General features: G+C 39.8%; 1 protein-coding gene across 1 annotated transcript in view; it reads left to right on the forward strand.

Annotated features, from left to right (window-relative positions):
* The window catches only part of LOC308298642 (disks large homolog 4-like), a gene marked incomplete at both ends in the record, with an annotated part of 63,734 nt that extends 50,202 nt beyond the window's left edge, over positions 1-13,532 (forward strand). The window contains 7 exons of the mRNA XM_080742285.1: positions 506-543; positions 746-793; positions 894-995; positions 3,094-3,266; positions 6,295-6,404; positions 12,022-12,113; positions 13,426-13,532. Of these exons, the coding sequence (XP_080598411.1) occupies positions 506-543; positions 746-793; positions 894-995; positions 3,094-3,266; positions 6,295-6,404; positions 12,022-12,113; positions 13,426-13,532 (670 nt within the window). The remainder of the gene's footprint in view (positions 1-505; positions 544-745; positions 794-893; positions 996-3,093; positions 3,267-6,294; positions 6,405-12,021; positions 12,114-13,425) is intronic.
* Positions 13,533-27,367: the final 13,835 nt, after the last annotated feature.

Here is a 27,367-nt window from a genome sequence, read left to right on the forward strand (position 1 = left end):
TAACCTACTGTTGATCTAATTCTCTTCTAAACAACACTGGGCTAACCTACCTAACCCTAACCCTAACCCTAACCCTAACCTACCTAACCCTAACCTAATAACCTACTGTTGATCTAACCTACCTAACCCTAACCTAATAACCTACTGTTGATCTAATTTCAGCTATTTGAAGTATATTAAAATGTTTTTCAAAATATTAGTGATAAGGGGTATAAGGGCATGGACGGAAATATAGCTCCCACTGACTGGGGAAATAGTGCCACCTAGTGGTTATCTAATGAACATGTTAATATTCACCTTATCAGTGGATGGTGTTTATCTAATGAACATGTTAATATTCACCTTATCAGTGGATGGAAGAGTGGTATGATTTCACTTTATTTGTTGATTTTAATTTGATTTATCACCAATTTTAATGACGACTCTATCTCTATCTCTCTCTGTGTGTGTGTGTGTGTGTGTGTGTGTGTGTGTGTGTGTGTGTGTGTGTCTGTCTGTCTGTCAGAGTGGAGAGAAAAGAATGGTCCAGAATCAACCACAAAGGTAAGACACCTGTGCGTGCGTGGCTACGTATGTGCGTTCATACTGATATGTATATCTGTGCATTAATGTAATGTGTGTGTGTGTGTGTGTGTGTGTGTGTGTGTGCGTGCGTGCGTGCGTGCGTGCGTGCGTGCGTGCGTGCGTGCGTGCGTGTGCGTGTGCGCGTGCGCGTGTGTGTGCGTGTGTGTGTGTGTGTGTTCAGGTACAGATGGATTCATTCAGAGTTATGAGCTCGTCATCCAGACTGAAGGTCAGTTTAATTAATTACTGTTAATTAATGTATCTAATTATACATGATATTAAACATCACAATGTATAATACACCTCTCTCTCTCTCTCTCTCTGTGTAGTGGACTACGCTCGGCCGATCATCATCCTCGGCCCGACCAAGGACCGAGTGAACGACGACCTTCTGTCCGAGTTCCCCGACAAGTTTGGTTCCTGTGTCCCTCGTAAGACTCACTACTGCCCCCTACTGGTCCTACTGCCCACTGTTATTATTATACTGTCCCTTTAAAACCCATTGCCAGCCAACTTAAAATATGAATGTGTGCTAATAACGCCAGGAAATAGCTATATTTTATCAACATGATAGGGTATAATTTCATTGTTTTCAAAGCCATGATGATATACCACCACAAAAAGACCACTAGAGTGCACCATCGTAACACTAAAACCTTCAGAAGAAGCCATGTATAAACCATGAGTAAAGGATGGGAAAGTGACGTCGCTCCATTGACTCACAATGGGAGATCTGCAGCCCGCCATCTGAGCTCAATACTGTTCAATTCGTGCTTGATCGTCTAAAACACCATCGGTCTGGGCAGCAGAACGTATACAGACGCCACACAGAAAGTTTCCGAATCAAAATCCGACCTAGTGAAGCTGCGTAAGGGTCGGATGGTTTGCATTGAGCCTAACGGCTAGCAGAAGCTAATGTAAACAGAAAGGCCTGGTTTAGCGGTGACGTCATAATCGTATCCTTTTTTTTTCACGGTCTCGTGTTATTACCAGCTGAAGGTAAGGAAACCGTTTCGCTCTGTCTATTAACCCAAATAAAAGCTTAAACAATGCTTTTATATAAAAGTCGATTAAAGTCGATCGGCAGGGACGTCCATAATGACATAGTCGACCTGCATATGCAAATATCCTGGCCAATGGCATTGTAATACTAAACAATAGGATTTAAATATCCTGGCCAATAGCATTGTAAAACTAAACAATATGATTTAATGGTGATGTTTAGGTGAAAAAAGAACAGGAAAACTAATTATTTAAACTCTTTTTTTTTATGGAATATAAATGTTGCCATGGCAACATTTGGCCTTGCAAGGTTAATACTGACATCACAATGATGATGTTCTGACATCACAACGATGACAGGATGTAGCTGACCTGTTCTGACATCACAATGATGATGTTCTGACATCACAAGGATGACAGGATGTAGCTGACCTGTTCTGACATCACAACGATGACAGGATGTAGCTGACCTGTTCTGACATCACAACGATGACAGGATGTAGCTGACCTGTTCTGACATCACAACGATGACAGGATGTAGCTGACCTGTTCTGACATCACAACGATGACAGGATGTAGCTGACCTGTTCTGACATCACAACGATGACAGGATGTAGCTGACCTGTTCTGACATCACAACGATGACAGGATGTAGCTGACCTGTTCTGACATCACAACGATGACAGGATGTAGCTGACCTGTTCTGACATCACAGTGATGACTGGATGTAGCTGACCTGTTCTGACATCACAGTGATGACTGGATGTAGCTGACCTGTTCTGACATCACAGTGATGACTGGATGTAGCTGACCTGTTCTGACATCACAGTGATGACTCAACCAGATTAACAGTTTAACTCCTGCTTCTTAACTGGACCGTATTAAGAAGCTCTGATGTTTCAGTGTGTCTCTTCTCGCCCTTATGGCGTCTTATTGGTACTATTATATGTTCTTATGACTTTCATATTTATACTCATATAGATATGAAACATCATGATGTTACTGTGACATCATGATGATGTTACTGTATGGATATGAAACATCATGATGATGTTACTGTATGGATATGAAACATCATGATGATGTTACTGTGACATCATAATGATTTTACTGTATGGATATGAATCATCATGGTGATGTTAATGTGACATCATGGTGATGTAATGTATGTCTCCAGATACGACCCGCCCCCAGAGGGAGTATGAGGTGATGTTACTGTGACATCATGATGATGTAATGTACGTCTCCAGATACGATTCGCCCCCAGAGGGAGTATGAGGTGATATTACTGTGACATCATGGTGATGTAATGTATGTCTCCAGATACGACTCGCCCCCAGAGGGAGTATGATGTTACTGTGACATCATGGTGATGTAATGTATGTCTCCAGATACAACTCGCCCCCAGAGGGAGTATGATGTTACTGTGACATCATGGTGATGTAATGTATGTCTCCAGATACGACCCACCCCCAGAGGGAGTATGATGTTACTGTGACATCATGATGATGTAATGTATGTCTCCAGATACGACCCGCCCCCAGAGGGAGTATGAGGTGGACGGGCGTGACTACCACTTTGTGTCGTCACGGGAACAGATGGAGAGAGACATCCAATCACATCGCTTCATCGAGGCGGGGCAATACAACAACCATCTGTATGGAACCTCTGTGGAGAGTGTGAGACAGGTGGCCGAACAGGTGAGACAGACAGACAGTAAGACGCTGTCTCTGTGCGTTCTATGATCCTATAGTTTACTGAGACGCTACACTGTCTCTGTGCGTTCTACGATCCTATAGTTTACTGAGACGCTACGCTGTCTCTGTGCGTTCTACGATCCTATAGTTTACTGAGACGCTACGCTGTCTCTGTGCATTCTATGATCCTATAGTTTACTGAGACTCTACGCTGTCTCTCTGCGTTCTATGATCCTATAGTTTACTGAGACGCTACGCTGTCTCTCTGCATTCTATGATCCTATAGTTTACTGAGACGCTACGCTGTTTCTGTGCGTTCTACGATCCTATAGTTTACTGAGTTTACTGAGACGCTACGCTGTCTCTGTGCGTTCTATGATCCTATAGTTTACTGAGACGCTACACTGTCTCTCTGCGTTCTATGATCCTATAGTTTACTGAGACGCTACGCTGTTTCTGTGCGTTCTACGATCCTATAGTTTACTGAGTTTACTGAGACGCTACGCTGTCTCTGTGCGTTCTATGATCCTATAGTTTACTGAGACGCTACACTGTCTCTCTGCGTTCTACGATCCTATAGTTTACTGAGACGCTACGCTGTCTCTCTGCGTTCTATGATCCTATAGTTTACTGAGACACTACGCTGTCTCTCTGCGTTCTATGATCCTATAGTTTACTGAGACGCTACGCTGTCTCTCTGCGTTCTATGATCCTATAGTTTACTGAGACGCTACGCTGTCTCTCTGCGTTCTACGATCCTATAGTTTACTGAGACGCTACACTGTCTCTCTGCATTCTATGTATGTGTTTACCTTGATTATTTTAAGACACTCTAAATAAATGCCTAAATTGTAAATTGTACTCTGTGCACGTGTGTGTATATAATGTATTGTTTATGTGTGTGTGTGTGTATCTGTATAATGTATTGTTTATGTGTGGGTGTATATAATGTATTGTTTATGTGTGTGTGTATATAATGTATTGTTTATGTGTGTGTGTATATAATGTATTGTTTATGTGTGTGTGTATATAATGTATTGTTTTTGTGTGTGTGTGTGTGTATATAATGTATTGTTTATGTGTGTGTGTATATAATGTATTGTTTATGTGTGTGTGTATATAATGTATTGTTTTTGTGTGTGTGTGTGTGTATATAATGTATTGTTTATGTGTGTGTGTATATAATGTATTGTTTTTGTGTGTGTGTGTATATAATGTATTGTTTTTGTGTGTGTGTGTATATAATGTATTGTTTATGTGTGTGTGTATATAATGTATTGTTTATGTGTGTGTGTATATAATGTATTGTTTTTGTGTGTGTGTGTGTATATAATGTATTGTTTATGTGTGTGTGTATATAATGTATTGTTTATGTGTGTGTGTGTGTATATAATGTATTGTTTATGTGTGTGTGTATATAATGTATTGTTTATGTGTGTGTGTGTATATAATGTATTGTTTATGTGTGTGTGTGTATATAATGTATTGTTTATGTGTGTGTGTATAATGTATTGTTTATGTGTGTGTGTATATAATGTATTGTTTTTGTGTGTGTGTGTGTATATAATGTATTGTTTATGTGTGTGTGTATATATAATGTATTGTTTATGTGTGTGTGTGTGTGTGTGTATATAATGTATTGTTTATGTGTGTGTGTATATAATGTATTGTTTATGTGTGTGTGTGTATATAATGTATTGTTTATGTGTGTGTGTGTGTATATATATATAATGTATTGTTTATGTGTGTGTGTGTATAATGTATTGTTTATGTGTGTGTGTGTGTATATAATGTATTGTTTATGTGTGTGTGTGTGTGTATATAATGTATTGTTTATGTGTGTGTGTATATAATGTATTGTTTATGTGTGTGTGTATATAATGTATTGTTTTTGTGTGTGTGTGTATATAATGTATTGTTTTTGTGTGTGTGTGTGTGTATATAATGTATTGTTTATGTGTGTGTGTATATAATGTATTGTTTATGTGTGTGTGTATATAATGTATTGTTTATGTGTGTGTGTATATAATGTATTGTTTATGTGTGTGTGTATAATGTATTGTTTATGTGTGTGTGTATATAATGTATTGTTTTTGTGTGTGTGTGTGTATATAATGTATTGTTTATGTGTGTGTGTATATATAATGTATTGTTTATGTGTGTGTGTGTGTGTGTGTATATAATGTATTGTTTATGTGTGTGTGTATATAATGTATTGTTTATGTGTGTGTGTGTATATAATGTATTGTTTATGTGTGTGTGTGTGTATATATATATAATGTATTGTTTATGTGTGTGTGTGTATAATGTATTGTTTATGTGTGTGTGTGTGTATATAATGTATTGTTTATGTGTGTGTGTGTGTGTATATAATGTATTGTTTATGTGTGTGTGTATATAATGTATTGTTTATGTGTGTGTGTATATAATGTATTGTTTTTGTGTGTGTGTGTATATAATGTATTGTTTTTGTGTGTGTGTGTGTGTATATAATGTATTGTTTATGTGTGTGTGTATATAATGTATTGTTTATGTGTGTGTGTATATAATGTATTGTTTATGTGTGTGTGTATATAATGTATTGTTTATGTGTGTGTGTATATAATGTATTGTTTATGTGTGTGTGTATATAATGTATTGTTTATGTGTGTGTGTATATAATGTATTGTTTGTGTGTGAGTATATAATGTATTGTTTATGTGTGTGTATATAATGTATTGTTTATGTGTGTGTGTGTATATAATGTATTGTTTATGTGTGTGTGTATATAATGTATTGTTTATGTGTGTGTGTGTGTATATAATGTATTGTTTATGTGTGTGTGTATATAATGTATTGTTTATGTGTGTGTGTATATAATGTATTGTTTATGTGTGTGTGTATATAATGTATTGTTTATGTGTGTGTGTATATAATGTATTGTTTATGTGTGTGTGTATATAATGTATTGTTTATGTGTGTGTGTGTATAATGTATTGTTTATGTGTGTGTGTATATAATGTATTGTTTATGTGTGTGTGTATTACAGCAGGGTAAACATTGCATCCTAGACGTCTCTGCCAACGCAGTGAGGCGACTCCAAGCTGCTCACCTTCAACCCATCGCCATCTTTATACGACCACGGTCCCTAAACAATATACTGTATGTACTGTAACTACACATTACACCACGGTCCCTAAACAATATACTGTATGTACTGTAACTACACATTACACCACGGTCCCTAAACAATATACTGTATGTACTGTAACTACACATTACACCACGGTCCCTAAACAATATACTGTATGTACACATTACACCACGGTCCCTAAACAATATACTGTATGTACACATTACACCACGGTCCCTAAACAATATACTGTATGTACACATTACACCACGGTCCCTAAACAATATACTGTATGTTACACATTACACCACGGTCCCTAAACAATATACTGTATGTACACATTACACCACGGTCCCTAAACAATATACTGTATGTACACATTACACCACGGTCCCTAAACAATATACTGTATGTTACACATTACATCACGGTCCCTAAACAATATACTGTATGTACACATTACACCACGGTCCCTAAACAATATACTGTATGTACACATTACATCACGGTCCCTAAACAATATACTGTATGTTACACATTACACCACGGTCCCTAAACAATATACTGTATGTACACATTACACCACGGTCCCTAAACAATATACTGTATGTACACATTACACCACGGTCCCTAAACAATATACTGTATGTTACACATTACATCACGGTCCCTAAACAATATACTGTATGTACACATTACACCACGGTCCCTAAACAATATACTGTATGTACACATTACATCACGGTCCCTAAACAATATACTGTATGTACACATTACACCACGGTCCCTAAACAATATACTGTATGTTACACATTACACCACGGTCCCTAAACAATATACTGTATGTACACATTACATCACGGTCCCTAAACAATATACTGTATGTACACATTACACCACGGTCCCTAAACAATATACTGTATGTACACATTACACCACGGTCCCTAAACAATATACTGTATGTACACATTACATCACGCTCCCTAAACAATATACTGTATGTTACACATTACATCACGGTCCCTAAACAATATACTGTATGTACACATTACACCACGGTCCCTAAACAATATACTGTATGTTACACATTACACCACGGTCCCTAAACAATATACTGTATGTACACATTACATCACGGTCCCTAAACAATATACTGTATGTACACATTACACCACGGTCCCTAAACAATATACTGTATGTACACATTACACCACGGTCCCTAAACAATATACTGTATGTACACATTACATCACGCTCCCTAAACAATATACTGTATGTTACACATTACATCACGGTCCCTAAACAATATACTGTATGGACACATTACACCACGGTCCCTAAACAATATACTGTATGTTACACATTACACCACGGTCCCTAAACAATATACTGTATGTACACATTACACCACGGTCCCTAAACAATATACTGTATGTTACACATTACACCACGGTCCCTAAACAATATACTGTATGTACACATTACATCACGGTCCCTAAACAATATACTGTATGTACACATTACACCACGGTCCCTAAACAATATACTGTATGTACACATTACACCACGGTCCCTAAACAATATACTGTATGTACACATTACATCACGCTCCCTAAACAATATACTGTATGTTACACATTACATCACGGTCCCTAAACAATATACTGTATGTACACATTACACCACGGTCCCTAAACAATATACTGTATGTTACACATTACACCACGGTCCCTAAACAATATACTGTATGTACACATTACACCACGGTCCCTAAACAATATACTGTATGTTACACATTACACCACGGTCCCTAAACAATATACTGTATGTACACATTACACCACGGTCCCTAAACAATATACTGTATGTACTGTAACTACACATTACACCACGGTCCCTAAACAATATACTGTATGTACACATTACATCACGGTCCCTAAACAATATACTGTATGTACACATTACACCACGGTCCCTAAACAATATACTGTATGTACACATTACACCACGGTCCCTAAACAATATACTGTATGTTACACATTACACCACGGTCCCTAAACAATATACTGTATGTACACATTACACCACGGTCCCTAAACAATATACTGTATGTTACACATTACACCACGGTCCCTAAACAATATACTGTATGTACACATTACACCACGGTCCCTAAACAATATACTGTATGTTACACATTACACCACGGTCCCTAAACAATATACTGTATGTACACATTACACCACAGTCCCTAAACAATATACTGTATGTACACATTACATCACGGTCCCTAAACAATATACTGTATTTACACATTACACCACGGTCCCTAAACAATATACTGTATGTACACATTACACCACAGTCCCTAAACAATATACTGTATGTACACATTACACCACGGTCCCTAAACAATATACTGTATGTACACATTACACCACGGCCCCTAAACAATATACTGTATGTACTGTAACTACACATTACACCACGGTCCCTAAACAATATACTGTATGTACACATTACACCACGGTCCCTAAACAATATACTGTATGTTACACATTACACCACGGTCCCTAAACAATATACTGTATGTACTGTAACTACACATTACACCACGGTCCCTAAACAATATACTGTATGTACACATTACATCACGGTCCCTAAACAATATACTGTATGTACACATTACACCACGGTCCCTAAACAATATACTGTATGTACACATTACACCACGGTCCCTAAACAATATACTGTATGTTACACATTACACCACGGTCCCTAAACAATATACTGTATGTACACATTACACCACGGTCCCTAAACAATATACTGTATGTACACATTACACCACGGTCCCTAAACAATATACTGTATGTACACATTACATCACGGTCCCTAAACAATATACTGTATGTACACATTACACCACGGTCCCTAAACAATATACTGTATGTACACATTACACCACGGTCCCTAAACAATATACTGTATGTTACACATTACACCACGGTCCCTAAACAATATACTGTATGTACACATTACATCACGGTCCCTAAACAATATACTGTATGTTACACATTACACCACGGTCCCTAAACAATATACTGTATGTACACATTACATCACGGTCCCTAAACAATATACTGTATGTACACATTACACCACGGTCCCTAAACAATATACTGTATGTTACACATTACACCACGGTCCCTAAACAATATACTGTATGTACACATTACACCACGGTCCCTAAACAATATACTGTATGTACACATTACACCACGGTCCCTAAACAATATACTGTATGTTACACATTACACCACAGTCCCTAAACAATATACTGTATGTACACATTACACCACGGTCCCTAAACAATATACTGTATGTACACATTACACCACGGTCCCTAAACAATATACTGTATGTTACACATTACACCACGGTCCCTAAACAATATACTGTATGTTACACATTACACCACGGTCCCTAAACAATATACTGTATGTTACACATTACACCACGGTCCCTAAACAATATACTGTATGTTACACATTACACCACGGTCCCTAAACAATATACTGTATGTACACATTACACCACGGTCCCTAAACAATATACTGTATGTACACATTACACCACGGTCCCTAAACAATATACTGTATGTTACACATTACACCACGGTCCCTAAACAATATACTGTATGTTACACATTACACCACGGTCCCTAAACAATATACTGTATGTTACACATTACACCACGGTCCCTAAACAATATACTGTATGTTACACATTACACCACGGTCCCTAAACAATATACTGTATGTTACACATTACACCACGGTCCCTAAACAATATACTGTATGTACACATTACACCACGGTCCCTAAACAATATACTGTATGTTTACACCACGGTCCCTAAACAATATACTGTATGTTACACATTACATCACGGTCCCTAAAAAATATACTGTATGTACACATTACACCACGCTCCCTAAACAATATACTGTATGTACACATTACACCACGGTCCCTAAACAATATACTGTATGTACACATTACACCACGGTCCCTAAACAATATACTGTATGTACACATTACACCATGCTCCCTAAACAATATACTGTATGTACACATTACACCACGGTCCCTAAACAATATACTGTATGTACACATTACACCACGCTCCCTAAACAATATACTGTATGTACACATTACACCACGGTCCCTAAACAATATACTGTATGTTACACATTACACCACGGTCCCTAAACAATATACTGTATGTACACATTACACCATGCTCCCTAAACAATATACTGTATGTTACACATTACACCACGGTCCCTAAACAATATACTGTATGTTACACATTACACCACGCTCCCTAAACAATATACTGTATGTACACATTACACCACGGTCCCTAAACAATATACTGTATGTTACACATTACACCACGGTCCCTAAACAATATACTGTATGTTACACATTACACCACGGTCCCTAAACAATATACTGTATGTTACACATTACACCACGGTCCCTAAACAATATACTGTATGTACACATTACACCACGGTCCTAAAACAATATACTGTATGTACTGTAACTACACATTACACCACGCTCCCTAAACAATATACTGTATGTACACATTACACCACGGTCCCTAAACAATATACTGTATGTACACATTACACCACGGTCCCTAAACAATATACTGTATGTTACACATTACACCACGGTCCCTAAACAATATACTGTATGTTACACATTACACCACGGTCCCTAAACAATATACTGTATGTACACATTACACCACGGTCCCTAAACAATATACTGTATGTACACATTACACCACGGTCCCTAAACAATATACTGTATGTTACACATTACACCACGGTCCCTAAACAATATACTGTATGTACACATTACACCACGGTCCCTAAACAATATACTGTATGTACACATTACACCACGGTCCCTAAACAATATACTGTATGTTACACATTACACCACGGTCCCTAAACAATATACTGTATGTTACACATTACACCACGGTCCCTAAACAATATACTGTATGTACACATTACACCACGGTCCCTAAACAATATACTGTATGTACACATTACACCACGGTCCCTAAACAATATACTGTATGTACACATTACACCACGCTCCCTAAACAATATACTGTATGTTACACATTACACCACGGTCCCTAAACAATATACTGTATGTACACATTACACCACGGTCCCTAAACAATATACTGTATGTACACATTACACCACGGTCCCTAAACAATATACTGTATGTACACATTACACCACGGTCACACACATATTCTTGTTTTTATAACGTTTATTTTTTTTATTTTGTTTTATACTGATTAGGTGCTTGGTCTATCTACGTTTTACTTACATTACTATTTCTGTGCATTTGATGATGCATGCAAGGTAATACATCATATCAATACAATACATTGATCTGATGTATTATTATTGATATGATGTATTATTATTGATATGATGTATTATTATTGATATGATGTATTATTATTGATATGATGTATTACCTTGCTTATTGTAAATCACTGGATTAACAGTGTCTGCTAAATTATAATAAATTATAATTGCAGGGACCTGAACAAGCGTCTGTCTGAAGAACAGGCCAGGAAAGCCTTGGACAGAGCGATCAAACTGGAACAGGACTTTCTAGAGTGTTTCACAGGTAAACTATATAAACTATGTCACTATATAACTACCTCTACCTCTATACCTACCTCTATAACCTCTAACCTCTACCTCTATAACTACCTCTACCTCTATAACCTCTAACCTCTACCTCTATAACCTCTAACCTCTACCTCTATACCTACCTCTATAACCTCTAACCTCTACCTCTATAACTACCTCTACCTCTATACCTACCTCTATAACCTCTAACCTCTACCTCTATAACTACCTCTACCTCTATACCTACCTCTAACCCTGTCAAACTGGAACAGGACTTTCTAGAGTGTTTCACAGGTAAACTATGAAACTATGTCACTATATAACTACCTCTACCTCTATAACCTCTAACCTCTACCTCTATAACTACCTCTACCTCTATACCTACCTCTAACCCTATCAAACTGGAACAGGACTTTCACAGGTAAACCATGTCACTACATTATGTATTATTATTCCGTTCAAATCACTCTACAACGACTCACTAACGACATACTTTCCTCATCTGCTGATGGCAACCTTACAGGAGCCATTTTCATTGATTTAAGCAAAGCATTTGACCTGGTTGACCACTATCTGCTCTTAGACAAACTATGCAGTTGACCAGTCACATGATGCCTTACTCTGGTTCATTTCATATCTTCATAACAGAAAACAATGTGGTTATCATACAGTGAAGTAAATCTGATCTGGTAGAAGAAGAAAGAGGTGTGCCGCAAGGGTCAACCTTAGGCACACTTTTGTTTAGCATGTTTTTTATCAATGACCTTCGTTCAGCTCTCTCTGACTGTAAGGTGCAACTCTATGCTGACGACAGTTATTTAGACCTCACAAACAAATCTATTACCTAATTCAGTCAACCTTACAAATACAATTCAATACTCTACAATCAGGGCTCTCAGCTAATAGACTAATTATCAACAAAATCAAAACCAAAACAATGATCTTTGGGACAAAACACAAACTTAACATATCTGAAGTTTTAAACCGTTCATATACCATTGCCTGTCTTGACAGTGCACACCAAAGTAGAGGGGATCACACCAAATACCTCAGCCTTTGGCTTGACTAAGAACTCTCATTTAAATGCCATATTTACTGTAGACAACATTAAAAAAAAAATCAATTTCAGAACAGGCATTCTTCACACTCACAGCCAGAAAGAAACTATGGGAAGGATACGGGTAAGAGATTTAACCTGATTGGCTCTGTGTTTCCATAGCGATGGTGGAGGTTTAACCTGATTGGCTCTCTGTGTTTCCATAGCGATGGTGGAGGTTTAACCTGATTGGCTCTCTGTGTTTCCATAGCGATGGTGGAGGGAGACAGCTTCGAGGAGGTTTACATGTTGGTGAAATCAGTGATAGAAGAACAGAGCGGACCGTACATCTGGATCCCTGCTAGAGACAGACTTTGATTGGTCCGAAAATCTGGATCCCTGCTAGAGACAGACTCTGATTGGACCGTACATCTGGATCCCTGCTAGACAGACTCTGATTGGTCCGAACATCTGGATCCCTGCTAGAGACAGACTCTGATTGGACCGTACATCTGGATCCCTGCTAGAGACAGACTCTGATTGGACCGTACATCTGGATCCCTGCTAGAGACAGACTCTGATTGGACCGTTCATCTAGGGACAGACCGTGATTGGACGATACATCTAGAGACAGACTGTGATTGGACCGTACATCTAGGGACAGACCGTGATTGGATGAAACATCTAGAGACAGGCTCTGATTGGACCAAACCTGCCGGAGACAGGACTCTCATTGGACAAAGCATCTGTCCGTCTGCCAGAGGCAGACTGTGATTGGACCAAATATCCAGAGACAGGCTCTGATTGGACGATGCCCATGGCGATGGATGGAATCCTGTCTGTCTGTCTGTCTGTGTGTGCTATTAGAACATATTTAATAATGTGTATTCTTATTATTATTATTATGAATGATTAATATGAGAGGATGTGATGATATGGTGTTTGATTCACTTGTTAAACTAATTAGGTATTCATTAATTTTATTTATTTATTCATTTGTGACATTGCTAGATGCTAGTGTGCGTGTTTGTGTGTGTGCGCTAGTGTGCGGGCGTGTGTGCACGTGTGTGTGTATGTGCGTGCTTGTGTGAGTGTGTGTAGGTTTCAGTGGGTTTGTGAAGAAACTTGATGCTTCAGGGAAATAGTATGAAAACCCAGTAGGACTGCACTTCCCACAATGCCCTGCTCCTCCTACACACGGACATAGAAAGGCTCTGGGGCGGAGCCATACCTCTATGGGCCAATCAGAGGCAGGTGGGGGCGGGTCTAAGAACAACATCAGGAAGTGGATGGAAACATGCCAATAAAGCTCTGTGGAATTGAATTGATAAGTCCCGGAAAAGACGCGCTGTGATTGGCCAGTAGTCACTTTGACTGGCAGCATCCGGCCTCCAGTCGTTATGCTTCGCTCCAATGAACTGCAGCGGCGGACAACAACAACAACAACCAACGCAGGCTTGTGATTGGCTGCTTGGTCGCTTCGTGATCAAGATGTACTTCCTGGATGTCACCAAGGAAGCTCCAAATAAGGAAAGGACAACGATGCGTTTTTTGGCACCACGGCCATGCGACATGACACTCTCTCTCCATGCGACACTCTCTGTGGCAAAACTAGCAGCGAAGTTCAGTGAATAACATTGGAGTCTATGAGAGCCGGCTGGGGCAGCTCATGAACAATAAATAATTCTGAACGATAAGAGACCTTTATAAATTACTCAGCTCAGGAATATAAAAGAAGACATGTCACACATTGTTTTCTGCTGTGTTGCTTTTGGGTGAGTACACTGTATAACATTATAGAGGCATCTAAAGAGAACAAAGTACGTTTCTGAACTAGATAGTATCGCCAGACTCTGCACCATTCCCTGTCTGGAATCCAAATCTCACGATAGCTCCGAGACAGAAACTAGACAGAAACTGTTTAGGTGCCTCATTAACATTATGTACCGTGCACATTGAAAAGCAAGTGATTGTAAAAAATAACAACAAAGGTCTCTATCCTTCAGAATTATTGTTGTGTTCACAGGGCTCTCATAGACTCCAATGTTATTCATCCAACTTCCAGTGCGAGTTTTGCCACTGAAAGTGTCATGGCGCCGCCGTGGTCACTGAGCGTCTTCTCCTTCTCTGAGTCTTCTCTGAGTCACACTGAAGGGACTGCTCTACCCACAATGCACTGCTCCTACCATGGACTACAAGTCCCGCCCTCTACAGCAGGACAGTCCTACATTACCCACAATGCACTGCCTCTACCGTGGACTGCAGTGGACTACAAGTCCCACAGTCCACTGCTTCAGCTGTGGACCACTAACTCTGGGGGAGCCTGTGATTGGCTGCTCTGCCGCCCCATGTGATCTTTTAACCCTTTACCTGCCCTACGTGCGTTCCAAATATTAACCCTTAAATTACCCCGTGTTCCTTCTCTAGTTAACCCTTAAATTACCCCTGTGTTCTTCTCTAGTTAACCTCAACATTATTCTATATTTAACTCTTTATTCTCAAATGAGCCCTTATCTTAAAACCCTTTTCTTATTGTCACATAGTCTCTGCCCTTATCTTAAAACCTTTTCTTATTGTCACAGTCTCTGCCCTTATCTTAAAACCCTTTTCTTATTGTCACATAGTCTCTGCCCTTATCTTAAAACCTTTTCTTATTGTCACATAGTCTCTGCCCTTATCTTAAAACCCTTTTCTTATTGTCACATGTCTCTGCCCTTAACTTAAAACCATTTCTTATTGTCACATAGTCTATGCCCTTAACTTAAAACCCTTTCTTGTTGTCACATGTCTCTGCCCTTAACTTAAAACCCTTTCTTGTTGTCACATGTCTCTGCCCTTAACTTAAACCCCTTTCTTGTTGTCACATGTCTCTGCCCTTATCTTAAACCCTTTTCTTATTGTCACATGTCTCTGCCCTTAACTTAAAACCCTTTCTTATTGTCACATGTCTCTGCCCTTAACTTAAAACCCTTTCTTATTGTCACATGTCTCTGCCCTTAACTTAAAACCCTTTCTTGTTGTCACATGTCTCTCTGATGAGCAGCTGCTCTGTTGTAAAGACAGCGGTCCTCTTACTAACTTCTTTCACAGACATTACCAATGATGCTAACAATGAAGGCTCTGTTCCAGTTAGCTTAGCAGTGGTTCTCATTTGTATTCATTTAATTTCAAGGACCCCCAGAAAGGCCCTTTCCCACTGGGCGTGATAACGATAAAAAATATCATTTTTAATTGAAGTGGATGGTAACATCGCCACATCGATAAAGCCGTCATAATTGATGTGAACGCCGACATATCGTAATCGTTATCGGGCGCAACTCTTACGGGTCCATTTGGTTCTGTGTGTAGGCTAGGCTACACTCTCAGAGTTACACAACCGTAATAGTTCATTTGGAACCCTCTAAAGGACCCATGAGGGTCCCTGGACCACACTTTGAGACCCACTGCTGTAGCAGAGTGTTTCCAATGAGCCAACAGGCACAATATCATCACCCTGACTCTGTTTGAGCAGAATGGAACGGAGCCTTCATTAGTATCATTGGTAACACTGACTCTGTTTGAGCAGAATGGAACGGAGCCTTCATTAGTATCATTGGTAACACTGACTCTGTTTGAGCAGAATGGAACGGAGCCTTCATTAGTATCATTGGTAACACTGACTCTGTTTGAGCAGAATGGAACAGAGCCTTCATTAGTATCATTGGTAACACTGACTCTGTTTGAGCAGAATGGAACAGAGCCTTCATTAGTATCATTGGTAACACTGACTCTGTTTGAGCAGAATGGAACAGAGCCTTCATTAGTATCATTGGTAACACTGACTCTGTTTGAGCAGAATGGAACAGAGCCTTCATTAGTATCATTGGTAACACTGACTCTGTTTGAGCAGAATGGAACAGAGCCTTCATTAGTATCATCGGTAACACTGACTCTGTTTGAGCAGAATGGAACAGAGCCTTCATTAGTATCATTGGTAACACTGACTCTGTTTGAGCAGAATGGAACGGAGCCTTCATTAGTATCATTGGTAACACTGACTCTGTTTGAGCAGAATGGAACGGAGCCTTCATTAGTATCATTGGTAACACTGACTCTGTTTGAGCAGAATGGAACAGAGCCTTCATTAGTATCATTGGTAACACTGACTCTGTTTGAGCAGAATGGAACAGAGCCTTCATTAGTATCATTGGTAACACTGACTCTGTTTGAGCAGAATGGAACAGAGCCTTCATTAGTATCATTGGTAACACTGACTCTGTTTGAGCAGAATGGAACAGAGCCTTCATTAGTATCATTGGTAACACTGACTCTGTTTGAGCAGAATGGAACAGAGCCTTCATTAGTATCATTGGTAACACTGACTCTGTTTGAGCAGAATGGAACAGAGCCTTCATTAGTATCATTGGTAACACTGACTCTGTTTGAGCAGAATGGAACAGAGCCTTCATTAGTATCATTGGTAACACTGACTCTGTTTGAGCAGAATGGAACAGAGCCTTCATTAGTATCATTGGTAACACTGACTCTGTTTGAGCAGAATGGAACAGAGCCTTCATTAGTATCGTTGGTAACACTGACTCTGTTTGAGCAGAATGGAACAGAGCCTTCATTAGTATCATTGGTAACACTGACTCTGTTTGAGCAGAATGGAACAGAGCCTTCATTAGTATCATTGGTAACACTGACTCTGTTTGAGCAGAATGGAACAGAGCCTTCATTAGTATCATCGGTAACACTGACTCTGTTTGAGCAGAATGGAACAGAGCCTTCATTAGTATCATTGGTAACACTGACTCTGTTTGAGCAGAAAGAGCCTTCATTAGTATCCATGGTAACAAGGCCCAGTGTCTTTACAAGATGGCCGCTGTTCAACTCTTAACTTTATTCTCAACTCGACACAATTATAACCTATTGACATTTAACCCTTGACCTGTACTCTAAACGTAACGGTTTTATTTTTGTATATTTTTTATTTTGTACAAAATGTTAACCATAAACTTTAAAACATATTTATGGATGAAGGGACCAGTCAGTCACATGACCGGTTTTGAAGCAACCATCTTGGAACTTCCGTTTTCCAAAAGGCAACCTAGAAACGAATGCTATTGGCTGAAAGGGCAGCCGGGGGCGGGGCTTCACTCTGTAGAGCCAATAGAAGCACTCCTTTATTATCAATTAAAACATTAATGGGATAATCATTTATTAAACACTTATCGTGATAATAATAATGTATTAAACACATATGGCGACAGATAACAGTGTTTACCAAGGTAATAAATGAACATAAAGTATTTATAAATGTTTATAAAGTCTGTTTTAAAGGAGCTTCTGCAGCAGGAGGGTAAATAGTGACCCCTACTGGCTGTTGATGTGAACTACAGGGGAAAACAAACTGCAGAACTATGGCTGCTGCTGGGGTTCAAAGGGTTAAACTCCACTTCCTGTTTGTACCATGGCTCCAATCACCATGGTAACAACATCCTCTACTTCCTGTCTTCATCGCCGTGGTAACAAGGAGAGCATCTCTTGTTGCCTAGCGACGGCCAGCAGAGCCAGACTGAAGCACACATGACTGCCACGGCAAAACAACGCCCTCGTGTGGACTGAAGTGGTACTGGTCACATAATGACACGCTGCTGGTCACATGATGTAAAACAGTGCCACCGTGTGGACTGAAGTGGTACTGACCACATACCTACAGTGGGTGTAATGACATGTCATGGTGCTGATCACATAATGTAGATCAGTGCCACCGTGTGGACTGAAGTGGTACTGACCACATACCTACAGTGGGTGTAATGACATGTCATGGTGCTGATCACATAATGTAGATCAGTGCCACCGTGTGGACTGAAGTGGTACTGACCACATACTGACAGCATGTGGACAGTGGGTGTAATGACATGTCATGGTGCTGATCACATAATGTAAAACAGCGCCACCTGGTGGACTCATGTGGTAAAGACGCACACTGTGGAGAAGCAGGATGAAAGATGATTGGACGTTTCTTTTTACATGGTTTGATCGATGCTCTGATTGGTTTCAGATCACAGCTGACCAGTTTAATCCCTGGTTGAGCTGTTGAAACAGTGACTAAATAACTTAGGTCACTGCTTTCAACAGAACACCAGTAACATATATACAGTAGATATGTTACCGGTGTTATACTGAAACCAGTGACTTGTTAATATAGGTCACGGGTGTAATGCTGAATTCAGTGACATAGCTAGATATGTTACTGGTGTTGAGTTGAAGCCAACTATGTAAATAAGTTAATGGTGTAATGCTGAATTCAGTGACGTATCTAGATAAGTTACCGGTGTTATAATGAAACTATTGACCTATCTAGATGTGTTACTGGTGTTATATTGAAACCAGTGGCCTATCTAGATATGTCACTGGTGTTATATTTAAACTATTGACCTATCAAGATGTCTTACTGGTGGTGTTATATTGAAACCAGTAGCCTATCTAGATGTGTCACAGGTGTTCAGTTTTAAACCAGGAGTAACAGGTTTAGTTAACAGTTTAAAGCTGTGTAACTGGTCTGTCCTGGTCTGGTCTGAGAGTGTTTACACCGTTTCTAAACATCTGGTTTGGGGCCCCAGCAGGAGTCACAATGGACTCTGAGAGAGGACAAATGGAACAGGTCCATTTGGTTCCATTTGTACACTCTCAGAGTTACAGAGCTGTAAGGGTCCATTTGGTTCCATCTGTACACTCTCAGAGTCACAGAGCTGTAAGGGTCCATTTGGTTCCATCTGTACACTCTCAGAGTCACAGAGCTGTAAGGGTCCATTTGGTTCCATTTGTACGAGCTGTAAGGGTCCATTTGGTTCCATTTGTACACTCTCAGAGTTACAGAGCTGTAAGGGTCCATTTGGTTCCATGTGTACACTCTCAGAGTTACAGAGCCGTAAGGGACCATTTGGGGACCTCTTGGGGGCCTCAGACCAGATATTGAGAATCGATGGGTTTTATTAATAATTCCGCATATCAGGGTAATGATGCGCGTGTGCACACACACACACACACACACACACACACACACACACACACACACACACACACACACACACACACACACACACACACGTTAGAAGGGCAGGCTTTGTATTGATGTATCTTAATTAATAAAAGCCAGATGTGTTGTTTTAAATGACGGTTAATGTATGATACAAGAAGAGAAAAAAATGTTATTAAATGCAATTAAATTATTGAATTATTGAAATAAATTCCATATAAAAAGTCAAACGCTGTCATGAACCTGTTTATAGATAACATAAATACGTAGATCCCTTTTAGGGAAGAAGAGTGGGTAGACCACAGGAAATGCCAAGAAAGCATGGGAAGGTCTAAATGTGATGATGGTCAGGGAAACTAAGCAAAAGCGTACCCCCCTGTCACACCCCTCTCCATCTTTTGCAAATGAGTTAAATATCTTGGGCGCCCGCTGGCCTGGTGGTCAAGGCGCATACCACATACTAGGCTATGATGCCTGCTGGCGTCGCCGGTTCGATTCCCGATCCGGACGATCTTTGACGCATGTCATTCCCCATCTCTCTCCTCATTTCCTGTCAGTCTACTGTCCTATTGAATAAAGGCATAACCCTAACCCTCACCCTTACTTTTCTCCTTATATACTAATGAATTCCAACTAGATCAGGAGAAGTTTAGTCTCTTTAAGTACGCTGATGATATGGCCTTGGTTGTCTTACTAAAGGAGGAGGACACAGCTGGGGAAGAAGCATACAGAGAACAAGTATCTTCTCTCCATAACTGGTGTGATGTAAGCTCCTTAGAGATGAATATATCAAAAACAAAGGAACTAGTCATTTATGAAAAGAACCCTGTGCAGTAGAGGTCTTCACGGGTCCAATTTGAACTACCCGAACCCAAAAGGACCCGGGGGAAATGGACCCGGACCCATATGGCCCCGTCTATCATTTGGAATTTGAGAACCGTTACCCGATCAGCCCCGAGACGTGATGGATCCGATCCGAACGGCCCCGCCTGTTATTAGAAAAATTGGATCCGAAACCCGAGCAGAACGGGAGATCCGAGACCCGAACCTGTCGCCCCGAAATGAAAGAATGCCAACGTTATTATATTAAGAGTTGTATCAGACATATTTCTTACCTAACGTCGCCACGGTGCTGCTGTTGCTGTCAGCGGCGCTGTGCCTCTCGCCAAAAGATGATCTTTTCCCAGACCAGTAAGTCAATGCGGACAGTTTGTAAATACAAATAAATCCATGTTTTTATTCCTTCTTCTTTGGCTAGCAAATGCTAATGCTATCGTTTTCTGTCGCATGTGTTGTTCATTATATCTTTCTGCTTTGAGTGTCCATTTTGCTCTGCAGAGCATGACAACACGCAATGACAACTCCATTGTAAACCGTTAACCAAAACGTTACGTTAATATCTTTGATAATAATAACAATCCAACTGATACAGTCAGTGTTGTTGTGACTGAGTGAGTCAGTTCTCACAACCAATGCAACAGATTACATGCTGCATCTTTAGTGCCATCGTGTGGCGTTATCTATTTGGTGCAGTTGTTGCGTTCGCTTTCACTTCAATCTCGGCCTGTCTCGGCTCCACTCGGGTAACAGGAGATACCCGGGGAACCGGGGCAGACGGCCCCGGCCCCGGCCCGCCCCGCGGTAAAAGCTCGAAAACGGCCCCGTTACCCGGCTCGGGGCGGTTCGGATCGCGGGTAATTTCGGATCTCGGGCAGGTCCGAAGACCTCTACTGTGCAGCCCCTTACAATTAAGGGACACAATGTAGAGATAGTAAACAACTTTAAATATCTAGGCACTATAATTGACAGCAACCTTAACTTCAGGGACAACACATACTATATTTTTAAATCCTGTAACCAACGTCTCCACCTTTTACGCAAGCTCAACTCCTTCAGGGTGAGCAAGCACATCATGGAAACGGTTTATAAGAACCTCATAGAGGGAATCTTAACCTTCAACAAGGCAATGTGGTACGGTAATCTTAACATACAATGTAGAGGCAAGCTGCAGAGAACCCAGCAGCCAATCAGAAACCAAACAGGAAGTCAACCATTTCGACTAATTAGTGGCGTTTTGGCGCATTTTTGGCCGTTATCACGGGTCGCACTTTAACGATAGTTTAAAGTTTTTCTCAAAAAAAAGTTTTGAGAAAAAAAAAATTTTGAGAAAAAAAAAATTTGAGAAAAAATTTTTTTTGAGAAAAAAAATTGAGAAAAAAGATTTTTGAGAAAAAAAAAATTTTGAGAAAAAAAAATATTTTGAGAAAAAAAATTTGAGAAAAAAAAATTTTTTGAGAAAAAATTTTTTTTGAGAAAAAAAAATTGAGAAAAAAAAATTTGAGAAAAAAAAATTTTGAGAAAAAAAAAATTTTGAGAAAAAAAAAAATTATGACACCAGCCGCAAGTCTGTACGACAAACGGTTCATGAGTTATAGAGGCACTTCCTGTTTGGTGAAGGGCACTTCCTGTTTGGCGAAGGAAGCGTCAATTAAGGTTAAGGACTCTTAATCAAGTCATATGATACCAGCCACAACTCTGTACGATAAACGGTTGAAGAGTAACAGCCAAAAAAAGGAACAATCAAGTATGGACCAATCAGAAGAGGGGGCACTTCCTGTTTGGTGAAGGAAGTTTGACCCTTCGCCACGGGCACGCCGTTTTACGAAAACTCACGATTTTGATAACTTTTCATTGTTAAGGTGTCTTGAGTATGCCGAGCGAACTTGAAGTTGATCTGATTAACCCCCTAGGAGGAGTTCGTTAAAGTGCGACCTGTGAAAACGGCCAAAAATGCGCAAAAACGCCACTAATTAGTCAAAATGGCTGACTTCCTGTTTGGTTTCGGAAGTGGCGCCAAGAGACTTTTTTGTGAGTCCGGACATGATACAGGTGTGTACCGATTTTCGTACGTGTAGGTGAAACCGTATGGTGGGGCTTGAGGCACGAAGTTTTGTAGGGGGCGCTATTGAGCCATTAGGCCACGCCCCCTTTTGATTTTTTTGAAATACGAAATTTTTCGCCACTTGTGATGTGTGTGCAAAGTTGCGCAACTTTTGGAGTACATTTTGCGGCTCAAAAACACGATTCATTCGGCGGAAGAATAATAATCTTTGCAAATACAATAGGGTCCTCACACACTGTGTGTGCTCGGGCCCTAATTAAGTTGTATCTACAATGAAGTGCTTAGGAAAAAAGCTGTCAAGATAATAAATGATCCCTCTCACCCACTCCATAGGGAGTTGGATTTACTTCCCTCTGGTAGACGCTATAGAACAGCTTGGGCAAACCGTAGCCGTAATGTTTTTAAACATTCATTCATTCCAAATGACATTAAGGCATTGAATGATGTCATGTCTCCTTGATCTGCCTGTTTCTTCACCTTATATGCCACTGTTGTCCTTCTTGTTGCCTTAAGATGTTTTGTGTGAAAGTGTTTGTTGCTGTTTATCTGTCATTTTAATGTTGTCTAAATGTATATGAGACTAAAGACACATTTCCACATTGTGGACAATAAACTAACCAACCAACCAACCAACCAACCAGCCAGCCAGCCAGCCAGCCAGCCAGCCAACCAACCAACCAACCAACCAACCAACCAACCTAGAGGCGGATGAGATTGGGTGCCTGCAGGGCTGTGACACATTTATAAAAATAAAATCACACATACATCTGTTGCTCATGTGTAGGATAAGCTCTAAACACTGCTGGATTAACCTGCAAGGCCCTCTGTGAGTCCTAACCTAAACCTGATCCCTCAGTCCTAACCTAAACCTGATCCCTCAGTCCGCTGGTTCTACCTTGCCAAGTCTAGGCTACTTATCTTACAACTTCCACTAGCAAGATTTCAAAAATAAAACCGATGTTGTCTAATTAGTAATCACATAACAATGTCACGATTGTGCAAATAAAATACACTCACATCCCACACCAACAGACAGACTGGGATTAAACACTTAAACCGGACCAGACAAGCATGAGTTTATGACTGACACCATGAGTTTATGACTGACACCATGAGTTTATGACTGACACCATGTGTTTATGACTGACACCATGAGTTTATGACTGACACCATGAGTTTATGACTGACACCATGAGTTTATGACTGACACCATGTGTTTATGACTGACACCATGAGTTTATGACTGACACCAATGACTGACACCATGTGTTTATGACTGACACCATGTGTTTATGACTGACACCATGAGTTTATGACTGACACCATGTGTTTATGACTGACACCATGAGTTTATGACTGACACCATGTGTTTATGACTGATACCATGAGTTTATGACTGACACCATGAGTTTATGACTGACACCATGAGTTTATGACTGTGTTTATGACTGACACCATGAGTTTATGACTGACACCAATGACTGACACCATGTGTTTATGACTGACACCATGTGTTTATGACTGACACCATGTGTTTATGACTGACACCATGAGTTTATGACTGACACCATGTGTTTATGACTGACACCATGAGTTTATGACTGACACCAATGACTGACACCATGAGTTTATGACTGACACCATGAGTTTATGACTGATACCATGAGTTTATGACTGACACCATGAGTTTATGACTGACACCATGTGTTTATGACTGACACCATGTGTTTATGACTGACACCATGTGTTTATGACTGACACCATGAGTTTATGACTGACACCATGTGTTTATGACTGACACCATGAGTTTATGACTGACACCATGAGTTTATGACTGACACCATGAGTTTATGACTGACACCATGTGTTTATGACTGACACCATGAGTTTATGACTGACACCAATGACTGACACCATGTGTTTATGACTGACACCATGTGTTTATGACTGACACCATGAGTTTATGACTGACACCATGTGTTTATGACTGACACCATGAGTTTATGACTGACACCAATGACTGACACCATGAGTTTATGACTGACACCATGTGTTTATGACTGATAGCATGAGTTTATGACTGACACCATGAGTTTATGACTGACACCATGAGTTTATGACTGACACCATGTGTTTATGACTGACACCATGAGTTTATGACTGACACCATGTGTTTATGACTGACACCATGAGTTTATGACTGACACCATGTGTTTATGACTGACACCATGTGTTTATGACTGACACCATGAGTTTATGACTGACACCATGTGTTTATGACTGACACCATGAGTTTATGACTGACACCATGAGTTTATGACTGACACCAATGACTGACACCATGAGTTTATGACTGACACCATGTTGACGGGCAGGCAGCAGGTGAGAGTAATGATCTCATCTGGAGACTTCTATGAGGAGGTTGGAGGCATTTTGGGGTAAAAGTGGGGAACCGTCTATTTGACATAATTCTATTTGACATGATTCTATTTGACATGATTCTATTTGACATGATTCTATTTGACATGATTCTATTTGACATGATTCTATTTGACATTATTCTATTTGACATGATTCTATTTGACATGATTCTATTTGACATGATTCTATTTGAAATGATTCTATTTGACATTATTCTATTTGACATAATTCTATTTGACATGATTCTATTTGACATGATTCTATTTGACATGATTCTATTTGACATGATTCTATTTGAAATGATTCTATTTGACATGATTCTATTTGACATGATTCTATTTTACATTATTATATTTTAATTTATTCAAGGGTCCTGAATCTGAAAAACCCTGCATGCTTCCCAAGCTCCATGTTTAGTTTTTAACCTTCTAATTTGCAAGACAAAATGGCTGCCAATTTTGCCCTGTTTCTTCAATAACTGACATTCCATTAACAGACTCTCATGGTAGCCTCAGAATGGGTTTAGGGTAGGGTGTCAGTACCCTAACCCTACCCTAAACCTAAACCTAAACCTTCGGGTCTGGTGCTCTTGAACCCGGGCAGTGGCGTCAGTTCAGCAAAAGCTAGGGTACGGCAAAGATGGGAGTCCTCATGGAAAAGAGGCTTTACATTTTGTATAACACAGTTCTATTGTGAAAATAGCAGATCTACATGCTCACAACGCCTCGTGCTGCGAGGCGTTGTGAGCATGTAGATCTGCTATTTTCACAATGTCTGAAAAAAAATGGAAAAAAAGAAAGAAACGACTTTTGTCCGTTTTTTACACGTTTCTTCGGTTTCTTGGGCTGGATATGGCAGCCTGGAACGGTTGTTCAAGTGCAGCTAAACTTGGCATGTTAGTAAACGTGCCACAATTAACAATAATGCATTGCACCTGTGCAGCTGACCTGCGGAACCTGGGAATATACCATTCTGTCAAGATGGGGAGAATACAAGTGTGGAGAATATATAGACAACCCTAACCCTTTCTTACACACAGATTCAATCTGATCTTTCCATGACAAAAGATGGTCTATTACTACTCCGAGGTATGCATACGAACATACCTGGTTGATCTGTTAGCCATGAATAGTAATGGGAGATCTGTGTGTATCTGGTGGTGCACCAAAAACAATCTCTTCTGTCTTTTTAGTGTTAATGATGAGAGCGTTGTTATCACTCCATTAAACCACCTTATTCACTCTGAGTTGGTGCAGTCCAGGATCACTGGAACTATCTAAGAGTGAAATTAAAACTGTATCATCAGAGTACTTTAGAATGTGTTGGTCTGGTTCGTTAGTACGACATTCAGACAGACATTCCTCAGTACGACAGCTGTCAGTATAAAGGGTGAAAAGTAGAGCTGAGCTTACACAACATTAGTAGTTACTGCTGAGGAGAGGGTTCTGTTCACTTTCACCCTCTGTACCCTGTTGGTGAGAAAGGCAGCATAGCAGTGTATTAAGTATGGATTCAGTTCCAACTGCACCATCTTTGACACCAGTATATCAGACTGTATTGTGTTGAAAGCTGAAGACACAATACAGTCTGATATGCTACCGCAACATGTCGTGAGCTACGATCTCTGTGGCCAAAAGACCGCAACGCTTGAAGCTGGCCGTTGTAAAAGAAGATCATCAGAGGGCTCTAAACGTACAGTCATAGAGAATAACAACAATAAGACCATAAGAGGGCTCTAAACGTACAGTCATAGAGAATAACAACAATAAGACCATAAGAGGGCTCTAAATGTACAGTCATAGAGAATAACAACAATAATATTTACTATAAGAAGTCAGAGAGGCGACCGCAGTTTTCTCGGTGAAC

Source organism: Nannobrachium achirus (genome assembly GCF_963921795.1).
Source record: "Nannobrachium achirus genome assembly, chromosome: 14".
Classification (NCBI taxonomy): Eukaryota; Metazoa; Chordata; class Actinopteri; order Myctophiformes; family Myctophidae; genus Nannobrachium; species Nannobrachium achirus.